The sequence below is a fragment of the Drosophila gunungcola genome (assembly GCF_025200985.1).
Source record: "Drosophila gunungcola strain Sukarami chromosome 2R unlocalized genomic scaffold, Dgunungcola_SK_2 000006F, whole genome shotgun sequence".
Classification (NCBI taxonomy): Eukaryota; Metazoa; Arthropoda; class Insecta; order Diptera; family Drosophilidae; genus Drosophila; species Drosophila gunungcola.
The window spans coordinates 4,375,888-4,391,977 of NW_026453168.1; the positions used below are offsets into that span (position 1 = coordinate 4,375,888).

Sequence of the window (16,090 nt, forward strand, 5' to 3'; positions counted from 1 at the left end):
GCTAGAAACTGTAATCCTTGCGTTCAGCAACAGGAGATTCAGATGACGCTGTTCCGGGAATTTTATTGGATCCCAATAGGGCGCGGAGTCGACGGTGGGAGGATCGGATGTTCTGCACAGATCCCACTATGTCCGCCTGCGGATCGTTGGTGCGGGGGAACTGCTCGATGAGTGAGCGCAGCTGCTCCAGACTGCGTCGCACCTTGTCCGTGTGCTTTAGTTGCTGCTGGGCCACCACCTGGCCGAGAATCCTGCCCAGCTCTTCGCCTAGGGATACTCCCTGGGCGTAGCCCAATTTGTAGCCCTCCTCGTTGCCCTGCTCCTGGCCGTCTTTCAATCCCTCCTCGTAGCCCAGACGAGCTTCTTTCTCCTCGGTCAGGACAATATCGTCAAAAAGATCGTTTATATCCCGTGATGCAGTGGTCATTATACGTAAAGTTGGAGATTTCTTGGATTCCTTCTGGAGCAACGACTTCAGTTTCTAGTAAGTCCTTTTTCGAAATTGTGTATTTAATTGAGAATGTTTAAATATTCCCTTAACTGTAATATTTAAATTAATGCAATAGTTACAATCAACTAAAAGTTCTTATCCAAAATGTGTTTCCCCTTCGGATATTTTACAGCACTGGAAGTAAGCAACCCAATAGTGCTGTTATTGACATCTAATGGGGGTATTCCTTTAATTTGAAATAAACTATTTAAACGTTTTTTTCAGCTGTTAGTTTTATTCAACTGATTGACTTTGACCTAATTTGGCATGCTCGCTTGGGCATAGAATTTGTAATTCTTTCTAGAGATTGGTATAATTTAAGCTAGAGAAGCTAGTGCTTAAAGCCAGCCAAGGCACATTAACCGGTGCTAAAGCTATATAAATGAGAGGGATTTCGGTTCCCACTGCATTCATTAGTTCCACACGTCTTCGTCCTCCTCGGAGCGCTCTTCCACGCTGGATTGAGATCCCTTACGCGGCTGGACTGGCGGTGGAATCACTCGCGAGAGCTGCTGCATCAGGGGATTGCCAGCGGTAGCCTCCCCGGGATTCTGGCTCCCAGAGATGCCCTTGCGACGAAGCATCAGCTTGTTGTGCAGATCCGCCATCAGATTCCCTGTGGTAGCGGCGCCCGCCTTGGAGCGTGTGTTATCCACCACATCGAGAGGAGCAGCCGCAGGCGAACGGAGTCTTCCGCCGTGAACTCCGCCGGCATTTCGAATGGCCGCCATGAGCTCAGATCTCGGATCTTCAGTAGGAGCAGGGGGCTTCGGCATGTTGAGGGGCGTGGAAATCGAGGGAGAGAGCGGTTTCACAGCTCCCTTGGTGGGAAACGGTGGCGGCGATGGAATCCTCTGGACCTGCTCTGGTGGAGGAGGTGGCGGCGGCGGTGGAGGTGGAGGTGGTGGTGGCGACGTAACAGGCGATGGACACTGTCCCAGACCCGTTTTCCTCGACGGCCCTGGAATGTGCGTCTGTGCCGCAATGGCTTGCACCGTGATCTCCTGCTCCTCCAGGCCCAAATCTGGTAGCTCCGGCAGATCGCCGAACTGCTGGGAAGGTGCTATCGGTGTCTGCTCCTCTACGGGCTCATACTGCAGATCGTTGGCTATTCCAGGAAGATCGGGCAGATCTAGCGGCACATCAATGGCAGGTGCAGCCAAGGCAGCAGGGTTATAACGCAAGTCACCAGCTGGAGTGGCCAGTTTGGTGGTTCCATGCGCCAGTGAGTGGGGAGCCGGAGCCAGCAGCTTCTCTGCCGTGGGCCTTGCGGACATACTGGCCACTCTGCGGGCACTCTGCGGCGGCAGGGAACGCTTCCAGGCATTCAGATCATCGCCATAGGCGAACTCATTGGTATTAAATCGCATCAGCGAGGGCACGGACTTCACCCCAGCCAAAGGAAGGGCTCCCAGTCCCGCGGTGCGATTGGTCATCTTCCGTTCGGCAACCAGCGGTGACTCGTGCTCCCGGTCGCCACGTACGTGGAAAAAGACATCCGCATCCTCCTGTTTTTGGTCCGAGGGACTGTGGCTGCTGTATCGCCGGCGTGGCTGTTGCTCCAACTCCACCTGCTCCTCCATCAGAGGATCATCCACCACCTGTGGAAAGGTGGCCGGCAGTGGAGCCAGGACGTCGCTGGCTGGAAAGCGAGCGGGTGCAAAGATCTGGATGGCCCGCTTGGAGCCAACAAGCGCATTGATTTTTGCCTGGGCGCGCTTAACACGTTTGCTTATGTCCTCAACCTTTGAACCATTTCTCGCCAAGCGGGCATCGATTCGCTCGAAAATCGAGTTTATTGTTTTGTGGAGACAGTCCAGGGACTGGGCTGCTTGGATTATGGTGTCCTCATGGTGGAGATCGGTGGCGACAATGGACACCTGGTAGGGGCTGTGCAGGTAAGGCGATTCCTCCATTTTTGTTTTTGCAAAATTAATCACATATTTATTGCGGATCCTGCTGATGTTTTTGTGTGACCGTCTTTCAGAGATAGAAAAATATGAAATACAAGTTTCAGTGAAAATTGGAAAAAGTAATTAAACTACAAAAAATATAAATAAGGCATAATCAAGAAAAAAACACAACAAATTAAAGAAAATAAAATTAATTTATTAAGAAAGTAAAAATGCATTTATTAGGGAGGTTCCCTGGGAATCCCGACCCTTTTTTATGTGGGTTTCAACTTCTGCTATCTGGTAACACTACAAGAAACGACACGGCAGCAAATCGGCTCACTGGCTATTTTCATTTAATAAGGACTTTATATTACAATGGACAAGGTTGTTAAGTTTGCCGAGCCTGGACGCGTCTTCGCCAAGGACTCGATTCGTCTGGTGAAGCGCTGCACCAAGCCCGATCGCAAGGAGTTCCAGAAAATCGCCATCGCCACCGCTGTGGGCTTCTGCATCATGGGCTTCATCGGATTCTTCGTGAAGCTGATACACATCCCTATCAACAACATCATCGTGGGCTCCTAAATGCAGCAGGTGGCCAAGGACCAGGAAGAACAATACAATAATAATAAAATGTAATTACGGTTCCAACGGAAACTCTAGCAAAATAAATGTCCCTTGTTCGGATTGTGTATATATTTGCGTTTTGGGGCTTGGTATCTTTAAAATGATTTATCTGCTTTGTAGGCAAGGGGGCAGGATAGCCAGTATAGGATTGGAAAAAGATAAGAAAACAGGTGGAAATTTAATAAAACGTATCGGGCAGTAACGAACCCTGCGATTGAGTTGAGTCCTGGATAACAGCTAAGTTTCACTATTTTTCATATAGGGTTAGGGGCATGTTTATACAAGTCGTTTTTTAGTGTTCGACGACGGTCACACTTAGGAAAGTAACTCATCAAAAATACATCGCAGTTGTTACGTGAAAGTTTTCAAACGCTAATTTTTATATATTGACAGTGCTTTTATGAAATTTTTCTTTGCAAAAGTGTCTGGCAGTGATTGTACAAATGTATTAGCGTAAAAGGTAAGTTTTTGGTGGTTTTTGTGGCCTAAAAGATAACATTGTAACTGATGTGAAAAACGCGTGTGTGTGTGTTGGTAGCATAAACGTGGCTTTGTCCGAAAAAAATATGTTGGGATATCGCTAAGAACTGGGCAGTGCCATTAAAAACATAGATACATCACGTTCGCGTATCAAAACGTTACAAATAAAGCGAAAATACCTAGTTTATTGGTTATATTTGGAAGGAAACAACATGCGAAAAAATATGCCTCATGGTCGCCATATTGAATTTTCAAGGCATGCCTGTATGTGTGTGTGTATATATATGTGGCTTGTTGTTTGTGGACGCGCGTGATTGTTTACGTCTGGTATAGATTATATAGGCAGATATCGAAGTTTATCCAGCCTTGTACTGTTAATTTTCATTTAAAGTGACATCTTTGTCAGTGTCTTTAGAAAAAAATTTGTAAAATATCCTTTTTATTATACGAAAATATTCGAAAAGATGATGTGTATATGCACTATATTTGCTGCAAGGGAGTTTATAGTAACCCCTTTAAGTAAACTCAACTGAGCTAACTTATCAAAATATATTCAAAAGTGTTTCTATGGACTTTGCACCAAAGTTCCACAAAAGTGTTTAAATCATAATAACCATAGTTGGCCACTAAAGGGTTAATGCCTTTCTCCTTTCACCACTTTGTAGCATAGTCACTTTAGTTTGAAAAGTCACTTAACCGTTTTGTTTCCCTTTTACTTTCAGCCAAAACCAAACAACTGCGATTAACGTAAACCAAAAAATTGATCGACAGTAGATCAAGAAGCGGAGTCCAGAATGGATCAGCTATTTCAGAGCTACCGCGACGATGAGCGAAGGATCGGCGAGGAGTACCTGTCCAGCCTGCAGGATCTTAACTGCAACAGCAAGCCGCTCATCAATATGCTCACCATGCTCGCCGAGGAGAACATCAACTACGCCCAAATCATCGTCAAAGTGGTGGAATATTACATCAGCCAGGTTAACAAAACAAAAGCGTATTTACCTAAAAACCAAAACACTCCAGCACACACACAGCGAACAGAAGGTCGACACAAAAAGTGATTCTCCATGTCGAGTTTGTGATTAGAATGTGCAGTTTATTGTTTACGTTTTCCATTTACTTGCAGGGAAAACCAACAAAGACCTATTTAAATTTTCTAACTTACTCGCTAATTGCTTTCTCGGTCTTTGTCGGTTTTCCTCTGCAAAGATAGGTTCTATGTCTTAATATTTATCAAATAATTTGGGTTTTAAGACGTGACTGATTTTAATCCTCAGCAAAGGTAAGAAGTTTAACCTGCTCCTCGTTTCTTATTTCATTCTACTTTGGATCCCAGAGTTTAAAGCTAAAGAATAACAAACTAAAAAGAAAACTGAAAAACGCAATAAAAAGAGAAAATACTTAAACAATTGTCACCAAGTTGTCTTTTATTTTATACAAAAACATTGACTGCTTACAATCAATCAGAACATTGATGTGCAGCAATTTTTGTATTACCAAAAGAGAAAAGCAAGTTTTGGTAAAAGTAAACATGCAGCTAAACTGAAATTTAAAGCCCTAAGTACAAGAAGCTAACACTTAAAAATTTTTTTTGCCTCATTTTCATGGTTGGTTTTCCATTTTCATTTCGCTCGGAAAAGGGAACAAAATCAGCTAACTTCATACGCGATCCCATGTAACCCGTAAAATTCATTGAATGTTTGGACACCGTAGGGTACATACTTAGTTTCCTCTGATAAGACCCTTACTTTGTGAAAATATTTCTCTGTGTGGTAGACATTTGCTCGAGTTTAGTGTACTTGCCTTGGAGATGTCGAAAACCAGCACCCGCTGAAGAGAATGGCTTCGATGGACGATTGCTGATCCATTTGTTGTGTTGTCTGCCTGCCTATTTAGTTCAGATCAGTCTCCTGAGTTCTCTGCCCCTTTCTTTCTGTCTGAATCTCTGCTAGCGACGTTCCGTAGTCACTTATTGTTCTTTATTTCTTACCTATTTTACTAAACTTCAAACAGGTGGCGCCCGAATTTAAATTGCCCATACTATATTTAATTGATTCGATAGTAAAGAACGTGAAAAGCAGCTACGTCCAATTGTTTGGGCAATGCATTGTCAACATATTTCTCCACGCCTTTGAATCGGTAAGTGGCTATAATCTCTTAAATTGCATGCTTCTTAATGGCTTAATATTTTTGTTATCATCCCACAGGTTCAGCACTCGCAGACTCAGGTTTTGGAGAAGGTGCGTGAGCGCATGTATGCCCTGCGGCAGACTTGGAATGAGGTCTTCCCGCCCTCCAAGATGTACGCCCTGGATGTGAAGGTGAAGCGCCTGGATAACAACTGGCCCATCACCGCCAAACAGCCAACTAACAAAATCCATGTCAATCCGGCCATTCATGTGAATCCGGACTTTCTGAAAACGGTAAGCGCAATCAGAAGTTCATAAACAAATGCAGAGAAATACTAATATATCCTTTGTGCAGGGCATGGTTCCTGTAATGCCCGTTAACCCCACATTGCCCAGCGACATGGAGGAGATACTCCAAGCCAAGACTCGCGAACTGCTGGAGCTCAAGAAGCGTAAACTCGAACTTGAGCTGGAACAGACCAAAAAGCATTTAGAGGAGCAGGAGCGTCAGCTTAACCAGGCCACTGACGCGATGGCTGTGGCTCCGATAATTATGCCTGCCCCGACTGTAACTGCCATTCGTCCGCCCATGATGGATTCCGCGTTGGCTATGCGTAACCCACGAGCTCCGGGAGCAATGGGCACTGCTGGCCCCATAATGCCCAATATGCCAGTAGCACAGCAGGTAAATTGAAAAGCGTACGACATAAGCTAATCGAAATCTAATCTATTATTTTCTTCTTGCAGCAGTTTACCAACAAGCCAAAAGTTAATCCTGTCAATCCGGCACTGCTCAACTCTGTGCGCCAACGAGATCCGCGACTAGCGCGTCAAATGCAGTCGCAGGCCTCGCATCCGGCAGCTCCCGCACGTTCCGATCCTCGCCTGGATGCCAAGTCAAGCTCATCACAGAAATCTAGTCGTTCGCGCAGTAAATCGCCAGTACGCAACAGCAGCAGTCGCTCAGGAAAGAGTGGAAACTCTCATCACAGCACCAACTCTTCGAGCCGCAAGCGTAGCGAGTCCAAGAGCTCCACTGCCTCCTCATCCTCGTCGGGTTCCGACGTGCGACACAAAAGCGGCAACAACAGCAGCAGCTCCAACCAGTCGCCGGTGAAGCGTTCTGGCAAGCATTCATCCAAGGAGCAGTCGGATCGCTACGCTCGCAATGGCTCGCCCACGGGATCCTCGAAGCGCAAGAGCAGCTCGCCGAGTAGTTCGCCTTCGAAGTCAAAGCGTAGTGCATCACACAAAGCCTCCACATCTTCGTCGCGAGGAAAACCATCGTCGGGACGATCGCGCAGTCGATCTCCAGTCTTCATGGACGTGGATCTGCGCAGCGGAGTCCGCAGCAAGTCACCAGAATCGAAGGCAGTGGCTCCAACATCTCTACCTCAGGTGGCCGCATCTTCAGCAGCTAAAGCACCAAATGATTTAGAGAAACGTAAGAAACAATTTTTAATTCTAATCTCACACCTGTTAGCCAACATTCAAGTCGACTTCGACTTGGAACTTAGTCCTACAGACAGCTTAGTCGAAAATTTTGAAATTACCAACCAGATTGGCGGCACTCGATGGCTTAGGCAGGTGGAAGGGCGGGTTTTTGGAATTGTGTGTGGTTGACAAGTGGAAAAATTCTGCTCTGCTTTTACCGAAGTCTGTGATAAGTAAAATTGTGATACCAAAGTGGCCGTTCCCAAAAGTGGACTATTTATCAATGCATATTTTAATTTCAATTTTTTACAAAACTTAATTGGATTTTAAACAATTAAGTGCCTGCTGAGTAAAACTTCTCTTATTGATCTAAATGTCTTCATTAATTTCTTAATGCATTCTTCGTTGTGTTCTGGCCCATTATATTGAAGGGAAGGGGGATTTGTTTCGTTATAAGACAACTAAACGTCAACCATTAATCACATCTTTATGCCATATTTTTTTATAAATACTTAAGCGTGCTTTAAAAAATTCATACAAGTTTAAAAATTTTAAACAAAAGTGTAAATAAAATGTGTTTAAAAACCTTTTGCATTCCAAGTTGTTTTAATTGATGCAAAATGTAGCCAGGTGCCGCCTTTAAAGTTGATTTACGTTTTGTGAATGTCAAACCAACAAGTACCACTAAAGTTGAAAGCGAACCCAAAATAAACCTAATGATTAAACTGTGAAGTATTTCTTGTACCTTAAATCGAATATTGATAAACATTGATTGATTAGATGGAGATAAACTAAAATAAAATAAAGACTGCAGTTTTAATTTGTTGTTGACACCCATGTAATACCAAAATGAAAAAAAAACAAGGCAAATTTTTAACTATAAACCAAACCTTTGGAAACTATATGACCAGATTAAGTTTACTTTTGTTTTAAGCGTACGTTGTAGTTGGCTTCCATGTAAATACGAGCCAGCTGGTTAAATCCGTATATGTATCAATATTATTTTGTATTTGTAGAACGGCACTTTTATCCCTTTTATACCCATTTGATAACAACTGATTTAATTATATTTTTTGTTTTAGTCTAACTTAGATTTCGCATTGGCTCCTCAACGGAGCCCGTGGATTTATTAACTTATGATTTATGCATTAGTTCTCACAAAATTTATCTAGCCCGATTGTTGTGCCTGGTGTTTGTTGACCTTGTATCCCTTATGATTTGATTATGATTTTGCCACCCAGCTCCCCCCGATTTATTTGCTTAGCACTTCTTCCGCTTAGTTCCTCCTTCGTTTCGTTGTTCTGTTTGCTTTTATCTGAAACCACCTCCTCTGCCGTAAGAAACAACAACAAAAATGTGTGCCCACAAGCAAAACCAAATTTTTAGCTACATTTCAAATACTTGAACCAGGCCCTCCTCCAGCTCCTCCAAGTCCGCCGATTATAGATGTATCGAGTATGGACATTGACTTGAGGCGGCCCAAGACGCCGCCTCCCCCGACATTCGACTCATCGGAGAGCCTCGACAAGAAGGATACAATTAGCAGCAACATCAGCAGCACAATAATACTAGCTAGTGGCGCCTCCAACGCCTCCCCGTCAGCCGCGTCCACTTCCAAATTGCCCGCAAAAGTGTCGTTCAAAATACAAAAACAGTTTAATAAATTAGACAAATCTACAGCGAATCTATCAACAGCATCACTGCTAAATTCGAATTCCACGACTTCAGCAGCCACAGCGGCATCGTCAACGTCAGCAGCATCAGTCCCAGCTGCCTCTCTAGTCAGGCAACCGTCGCCCAGTCCCTCGTCCTCTTCCGTCTCCTCGCAGGGTAATGTATCGGACGCCCTCCAGCAGTCGATCAACAAGTTGCTACAGGTGCAAGGTGCCGCCGAAAAGCGTCCCGCCGATGCACAGCCGCCGGAGATCGACGACGAGGAGCAACCGCCGCAGCAGAAGCGCAGCAAATCAACCAAACTGGACGCGTAAGTGAACCGCTGGTGTCTTTCAAATGACAATTGTTCATATAATTTGCTTGTTTAGTCTCTTTGGCAGTGAGGATGTAGACCTGCGTCGCGAAATTCCATCTGTTAAGCCAGGCGTTATTGTGGTTGAGGACGATTCTATGGATAGCTGCGATGTGAGCAAGGTAGGATTGGTGCAAATCTAACTTGTAAACATGTTATTTATATAAATATTTAATAGCCAACAAAGAAATCTAGTTCGCCTCCGAAGAAGGCTACTTTGGAGGAGCTGCGTGCCAGATTGACAAGTGCGGTTCGTCTTCAGAATAAACAGGGCAAGCCTGGTAAGTAATCACAGATTGATCAAGTTAATCAAACACCAATTTGAAACTTTAGCTAATCAAGTAAATTTTTCAAATCTCTTACAGATAAGGGCAAGGATCAGGCTGTGTCGCAGCGCCTCAAGCAGCTGTCTCAGTTGAAGGACAACGATGATTCTCAGGAGGCGCACGACGAGAAGGTCCGCACAATTCTCAGCCAGGCTCAGGAGATGTACGAGAATCACAGCATGAACCAGGAACAGTACAAGGATCTTGTCCAGAAAGTGGTGGCCATTAATGAGAACAGCAAACTGAAGGAGTCCCGTCGCCGAGACGATGATCTCGACTTGGAACGCAATGCAGCGAGGGATGCAGTGCTTCGCAAGCGCATTCCCAAGCTGAAGGGCAACGAGAATCATTCCTCGGGCTCGCCACGTAGCGATGGTTCGCCCAGGTACGAGGATCCGCCCGCACCTGCTCAGGAGAAAGCCTCCAACAAAAGGGATAAGCCAAAGCGGGACCTTAAGCGGCGCAAGCCCAGCAAATGGGGTGAACAAGTGGATCCTGCGACCGCACAACGAACTGCCTGGGCAATGGGCAATGCCAACAATAATAGTAATAACAACAACATCAATAAGCGAGGAGCTATTCAAATACCTGTCCAGCCGCAGCCTGGATTCCGAGGCATGCCTTGGCAACAGCCGCCACCCATGGTGATGTCTGGAGTGCCACCGCCACCGCAACCGCCCTCGATGATGGGTCTGCCGCCGGTGCCGCCGGTGACGATGACCAAGGCCATAAACTCCCTGGACAATCCCATGGCAGATGTGGTGCGCAGCATCACGATCGACGGGGGATCCAAAGAGATTCGCTTCTACAACCAGGTGGCCATCATCTTCATGGACGGCGATCAGCCGCATGAGATTGGTTTCCAGCAGGGTCAGCGCGTGATCCTAATTGATCACAATGAACCACTGCCGCTGAGCTTCAACGACGACTACAAGCCGTTCCAGTTGGATGGACAGCTCCATCGGATCCGCTTCGGCTTCCCATCGCGCGAACTCTACATCGACGACCACTGGTATGAGATTTACTTCGGTGGTCCGCCCGTCTCCCTGCCCATTGGAAATAAACTGCATGTGGTCAAGGCAGAGGGTCCGCCACCCAACGTGGATATCGGCCGAGTGCGACGAGACCTGGTTGTGGGCAAGATCAATATGATTGTGGATGCTCACAATATCGTGCCGCTCTTCCTGGACGCCAGACAGCAGACCTTCCAGCTGGGAGCCGAGCAGCATTCGCTGCAGTTTGTGGACAGTTTCCAATACGCCTTGCTGGACGGGCAGCTGCAGAAGATCGAGTACGGTGGCCTGCCGAAGGGAATGACCTTAAACGGCGGTCGCAGCTGCTTTGTTAGGTTTGGCACGCTGCCCAAAGGTGTCACCGCCGGAAAGACGCATGTGGCGGACATGGTTTATATTAAGACTGAAGCTCCTGCAGAGCCACCGCAGCCTCCGCCAATGATTGTGAAGCCGCCGCCCGTGGTGGAGCAACCGAAAGCAGCTCCTGCTGCTGCTGCGCCTCTTTCCATGCCAGCCGCCGCCGCCGCCTTGGAGAGCTTGAACATCAACGATCTGTTCCAGAAGCTGGTTTCGTCTGGCATAATAGGTGGAGCTGCTGCAGTGCCAGCTGTGCCAGCTGCGGACTCGCCAGCGACCAAGGAAGCACCTGCCACTGCCACCGAAGCCTCAACGGCAGCTACTCCGGCTCCAGTGCCTGCTGGTCCACCCATGGAGCCCATCAAGCGCATTGATCTCCACAAGCCAGAAACGATCAAGACCAGGCAGGCTGCGGTGGTGGCCACTCTTTACCTGGGAATGCAGTGCAGCAGCTGTGGAGTGCGTTTCCCGCCAGAGCAAACCATCAAGTACAGCCAGCACTTGGACTGGCACTTCCGTCAGAACAGAAGAGAGCGGGATTCGACCAGGAAAGCCACGTCACGACGATGGTATTATGATCTCAACGACTGGCGGCAATACGAGGAGATCGAGGATGTGGAGGAGCGGGAGAAGAACTTCCTGGAGGCTCAGGGCCAGCCCGGAGGAATTGAGACTCTCGAGGAGCTGTCGCAGCAACGGTCGCTGGACTCACCCGTGCCAACGTGTGCCGCCGGAACAGATGATGTGGATCACTGCTGCGACATGTGCCACGAGAAGTTCGAACAGTTCTACAACGAAGAGCTCGAGGAGTGGCATCTGCGTAGCGCCATCCGTGTGGAGGATAAGATATACCATCCTCTGTGCTACGAGGACTACAAGGCCTCGTTGAATCCTCCGGCGGAGGTTAAGTCCGACAAGGATGTGGACATGAACAACACCGATGATAATGCCATGGACACGCTGATCAAACTGGAGGATGACGATGATGATGTTGAAGGTGGGTTTGCAGAAAATGAAGTTGTTAAATCCATTCCGTAATATATGTGTGTTTGAATAGGTGCCGCTAAACCGTCACAGACTATTTTGGATGACGATGACGACGATGTCATTGTGCTGCCCAATGAAGAGCCCAGTGTCACGGAAATTGTCGACGACGACGACGATGACGAGTATGTTCCGGGCAATGTGACTCGAGCGGACATGGGCAACGAATCCCAAGACAAAACAGAGCCCAACTCCGAGACAAAGGAACCGGAGAAGGACAAAGAGCAGCAAGGAGAACAACCCCAGAGCGAGTCGGCCAACGAGTCGGATGTGGAGATCCAAGAGCCACACATTCCGTTCACCGATCTGGACACCTATGTGGAGAAGGAGATGGACGAGGCCACCAAGGCGGCGCTGCTCAACGTGAAGATCAAGGAGGAGCCCAAGGATGAGTACGAGGAGGACGAGGACGATGGCTTTGAGGACGTGGGCACGGTGGTGTCACTGTTGCCCCTGCCCGAAGACGAGATCTCCATCCACAGCAGCGGTAAGTGTTTAGCAGCTTATTCCCTGCCCTCAGTAAATGATCAAGTTGCTCAATCCACTGGCATCCTGGCAGAAACTCAAACGCACACCATCGGCTCGTCGGCTTCGCCGGCCACCATTGAGCGGCCCGCATCGGTGACCTCGCTCTCCCTGCCCGCCAACGAGGCGGACGAGGTGGAGCAGGCAGATGCGACGGCCACGGCGGAGGCGGAACTGAACGGAGAGAAGCAGGAGTCCACCCATAACCTGAGCGCTGTGGGTCCGGCGTTACCTTTGGCTAGCATAGTTAATAAAATAAAGATAAATATCACTAAGAATACGAGTAGTAATAGTCATAATAGTGCCTCCAACGCCACAACGACGGACTCGCAAGTCTCGGCCATCAGCGTCATCGGTGGATCAGGAGGAGGCGGAGCAGCTGGTGGTGCATCCGGAGCCGCAGATTCAGCGCAGCAGGTGAACGCCATTCAAACCATTTCCACCATTCCAGTGCTATGCGGCGGCAACACGTTCGTGCCGAAGATTGCGACAAGCAGCACTTCCTCCACCGTGATCAGCTCTATCTCGGTAATTGGCAGCAGTTACGGCGGAAGCGGCAGCAGCAGCAGTAACAACGGGACAAGCAGCCGGAGCACTAGTTCCACCGCATCCTCTGCAGCTGTGACGCTTCCGGCGGATGCGGCCAGCCGGAAATCACCCACTCCACCGCCCGCTGCCGTCGAGCCCGAACCGGAACCCGTCGTGGAGATGAAGGAGGCGCTGCGGAGCGCCACGCTGAAGCGGACGAAGAAGGTGCAGAACGGCATCGAAACGTCGGGCCTGTGCTCGATTATGTAAACTGCACGGCTCGGCAACCAAGCGATATTCCTATTTAATTTTTACTACGATTACTTTTACACGTTACTTAGTTTTAGATAGCCAGCGAGACGTTCTCCGCCGGAGAGCGGCGCCTCGTGCTCCGTAGGTACCCAGATATTTCACCGATCCGGAACTTACACACACTCGTATACATTATTTATTACCGAAAACAGCATCTGGCAAAATTTAATAAAAAGATAAATACACAGAATAAAAACAGAGTATACATAATTTGTGATAATTTTATAACACTAGAAAACTAATCAGAATTCTTCAACTATTAACATCAAGCTTAACTAATTTGTAATAATGCGTATGTTTTTATGCCGAATTGAAAGAATAAAAAGCGAAATAATGAATTCAACATCAAATATTTTTCCCAATATTTTATCATTTTTAGTTGGTAGTTGATTTATAATCGAAATATAACTATTGAATGCTTAATAAAGATATATATTCAAGCTCAAATTCAGTTTTTTAATTACAGGGGAGGGATTTTTTTAATCGCAATATTTTAGTCGGAAATGTTTTTAAAATACACAAGGCTTTCGAATATTTAATTCTTGAGCCAAATTGGCGCCCATTTTAGAGTTACCACCACTGTTGTAGACGGTTTCATAGCAATCAGCCTGAATGCATAAAATCAAAAAACAGCTGACTGGAAGGAAATGCACTAAAATTGCCCTCGCGCTTTTTTATATGCACGTGGGACTCTTCCAGCATTTAAATTAAGTTTTTTTTTATCAGAATTATTGAATTAAAGCCGTAGGACTAGCTATTTCCTGAGATGTCGTCATCCTTTTTCCTCAAGCCAGGTGCCAAGGGCACTAAAAAGCGAAAGGTAAGTGAAAAACAAGCAATAGAGAGAAGCACCTGTAACGCTTTCCAAAGAATCCCGCAGCAGCAACAACAAAAGGAAAACCTCTCAAAAAAGGCGGAAAAGTGGGAAAATCAGCGCCTGCAGGAGCAGGACCAGTGCCAAAGAAGCAGCGCCGTCCCAAGGAGGAGGACGAGGAGATAGCCAGCGACGATGAGGAGTACAACAGCGATCTGGGCGCCGAGGGCAACACACTGGCCTTTTCCTCGGACGAGGGCGAGGAGGAAACTCCGCAGGACAAGCGCCTGCGACTGGCCAAGCAGTATCTGTCGGAGATCGAGAGACAGGAGGCAGATCGAGCCGAAGATCGGGAGCTAGCCCAAAGCGTAGAGCAGCGCCTGCAGACGGAGTATCTGGACAGCGTGGGCAAACTGCGCCGGAACATCGCTGGCAGTTTGAAAACGTGCGAATCGAACCGCATCCTCAAACACAAGCTGCACCACACGCCCATCTGTGCTTTGGCACTCAGTCCAGATGGCAAATTCCTCTACACGGGAGCCAAATCGCAGTTCCTCCTTAAATGGTGCACGGAAACGGGGAAAGTGCTGGAGAAATCCGATGTTCTGTCGCATCGCGAGGAACCCGAAACGGGCAAAAAGAGGCGCTCCCATGTCATCGCCATCTGCCTGTCCTCGGATATGAAGTACCTGGCTTTGGCAGAAGGTGGACCCCATATCCAAATCTGGTGTCCGCAGACAATGAAGCATGTCAAGACCTTAAAAGGCCACCGGGATAGAGTGGCAGGTCTGGTTTTTCGCAAGGGAACACATGATTTGTACTCGGCGGCCAAGATCGATCGGTTAAAATCTGGTCTTTGGATGAGATGGCCTATGTGGAAAGCTTGTAAGTGTAACATTTACGAACCCCTTTAATATGGAATATTTAAACGCATTTCCCCGTTAGATTCGGTCATCAAACAGGAGTGACCAGCATTGATGCCCTCAGTCGAGAGCGTGCTATCACGGCAGGCGGTTCGGATTGTTCCTTGCGCATCTGGAAGATTACAGAGGAGTCGCAACTGATCTACAATGGGCACAAAGACAGCATTGAGTGCGTGAAGTACATCAACGATGAGCACTTTGTGTCGGGTGGCATGGATGGGTAAATAGAAGTGCGTTGAAGGATTTAAGCAATCGGTAACAATTATATTTCACAGGGCCATCAGTTTGTGGAGCGCCTTAAAGAAGAAGCCCATTTGCACGACCCAGCTGGCGCATGGAGTGGGTGATAATGGCGTGGCCAACTGGATAACAGCCATTGCTGTGGTGGTCAACACGGATTTGGTGGCAACAGGTTGGAATTCAACTTGGTTTTTCATTAAGTTGTGGTTAATTTATCCTGTCTTTTTAGGCTCTTGTGATGGCTGCGTCCGGCTCTGGCAAACGAATCCCAACGCGCGCAAGATGCTCCTCATCCAGAGCATACCCATCGCTGGTTTCATCAACGGACTGACCTTCAATGCCGATGGCAGCAAGCTGTTTGTGGCCGCCGGTCAGGAGCACCGCCTGGGTCGCTGGTGGCGACTCAAGGAGGCAAGGAACCACGTAGTTATGGTCGACGTTAAATTACAAAGCGCGGCCAGCAGTTAGGTTAAATTCTTAGATTTAGTAAACTTGTATAGTTCTTTAAACAAGATACGTCGTGAAAAAAAAAATATAATTCAAAAAGAAATTGGCATCTTTTCCTAAAGATTTAAATTTGTTTAATTTTTTACTGCTTGAAAATAATATAAAATGTATTTCCTGGGTATTAGCTTCAAATATTTAGGGTTGACCGATTCGTTAAAGCGAATGGAGTACTTTTAGCAGAAAAAGAAAATATATATCTAAATGTTTTCTTAACTATGTTAGGCAATTAATAATTTTGACACAAAAATGTTTCGAAGACACATGAACAATTATTTGAAAATCATACATTTTTTGCACTAAATAACTTCTTTATTAATATTGTTTAAACTTTTTTCGGTTTTTCTTGTTTCTGGTTTAAATTTGAAATTAATTTAAATCCGAACTGCGTCAGTTTGTGGAATACCCCTATTTTTTATGGTCGTG

At 46.9% G+C, this 16,090-nt stretch overlaps 5 protein-coding genes across 9 annotated transcripts; 3 read left to right on the top strand and 2 right to left on the bottom strand.

Annotated features, from left to right (window-relative positions):
- Position 1: 1 nt before the first annotated feature.
- On the bottom strand, positions 2–695 carry LOC128254928 (protein LTO1 homolog). The gene is made up of 2 exons (XM_052984299.1): positions 571–695; positions 2–491 (listed from the first exon to the last, which is right to left on the bottom strand). The coding sequence occupies exon 2, from the start codon at positions 425–427 to the stop codon at positions 2–4; it is 426 nt and encodes a 141-aa protein (XP_052840259.1). The 5' UTR covers positions 428–491; positions 571–695.
- A 49-nt stretch (positions 696–744) lies between these two features.
- LOC128254924 (WASH complex subunit 1) lies at positions 745–2,472 on the bottom strand. Its single transcript, XM_052984295.1, has one exon. It carries the CDS (start codon positions 2,404–2,406, stop codon positions 904–906), a length of 1,503 nt encoding a protein of 500 aa, XP_052840255.1. The 5' UTR covers positions 2,407–2,472; the 3' UTR covers positions 745–903.
- Positions 2,473–2,664: 192 nt separating this feature from the next.
- On the top strand, positions 2,665–3,076 carry LOC128254930 (protein transport protein Sec61 gamma-2 subunit). Its single transcript, XM_052984302.1, has one exon. The coding sequence runs from the start codon at positions 2,761–2,763 to the stop codon at positions 2,965–2,967; it is 207 nt and encodes a 68-aa protein (XP_052840262.1). The 5' UTR covers positions 2,665–2,760; the 3' UTR covers positions 2,968–3,076.
- A 240-nt stretch (positions 3,077–3,316) lies between these two features.
- On the top strand, positions 3,317–13,533 carry LOC128254920 (uncharacterized). Of its 5 annotated transcripts, none has more exons than XM_052984287.1 (12): positions 3,317–3,469; positions 4,212–4,466; positions 5,503–5,628; positions 5,697–5,912; positions 5,974–6,303; positions 6,366–7,062; positions 8,463–9,036; positions 9,095–9,200; positions 9,257–9,359; positions 9,444–11,771; positions 11,832–12,305; positions 12,378–13,533. In XM_052984287.1, exons 2-12 carry the CDS (start codon positions 4,284–4,286, stop codon positions 13,139–13,141), a joined length of 5,901 nt encoding a protein of 1,966 aa, XP_052840247.1. In that variant the 5' UTR covers positions 3,317–3,469; positions 4,212–4,283; the 3' UTR covers positions 13,142–13,533. The 5 variants fall into 5 exon arrangements, with proteins under 5 accessions (XP_052840247.1, XP_052840249.1, XP_052840251.1 ...); XM_052984289.1 differs by having other exon boundaries at positions 8,733–9,036; XM_052984291.1 differs by having other exon boundaries at positions 8,748–9,036.
- A 301-nt stretch (positions 13,534–13,834) lies between these two features.
- LOC128254993 (U3 small nucleolar RNA-interacting protein 2) lies at positions 13,835–15,728 on the top strand. The gene is given in 6 exon segments (XM_052984390.1): positions 13,835–14,003; positions 14,054–14,825; positions 14,828–14,882; positions 14,943–15,140; positions 15,196–15,332; positions 15,390–15,728. Coding segments are annotated over 6 exon segments (1,455 nt in total). The 5' UTR covers positions 13,835–13,949; the 3' UTR covers positions 15,629–15,728.
- Positions 15,729–16,090: the final 362 nt, after the last annotated feature.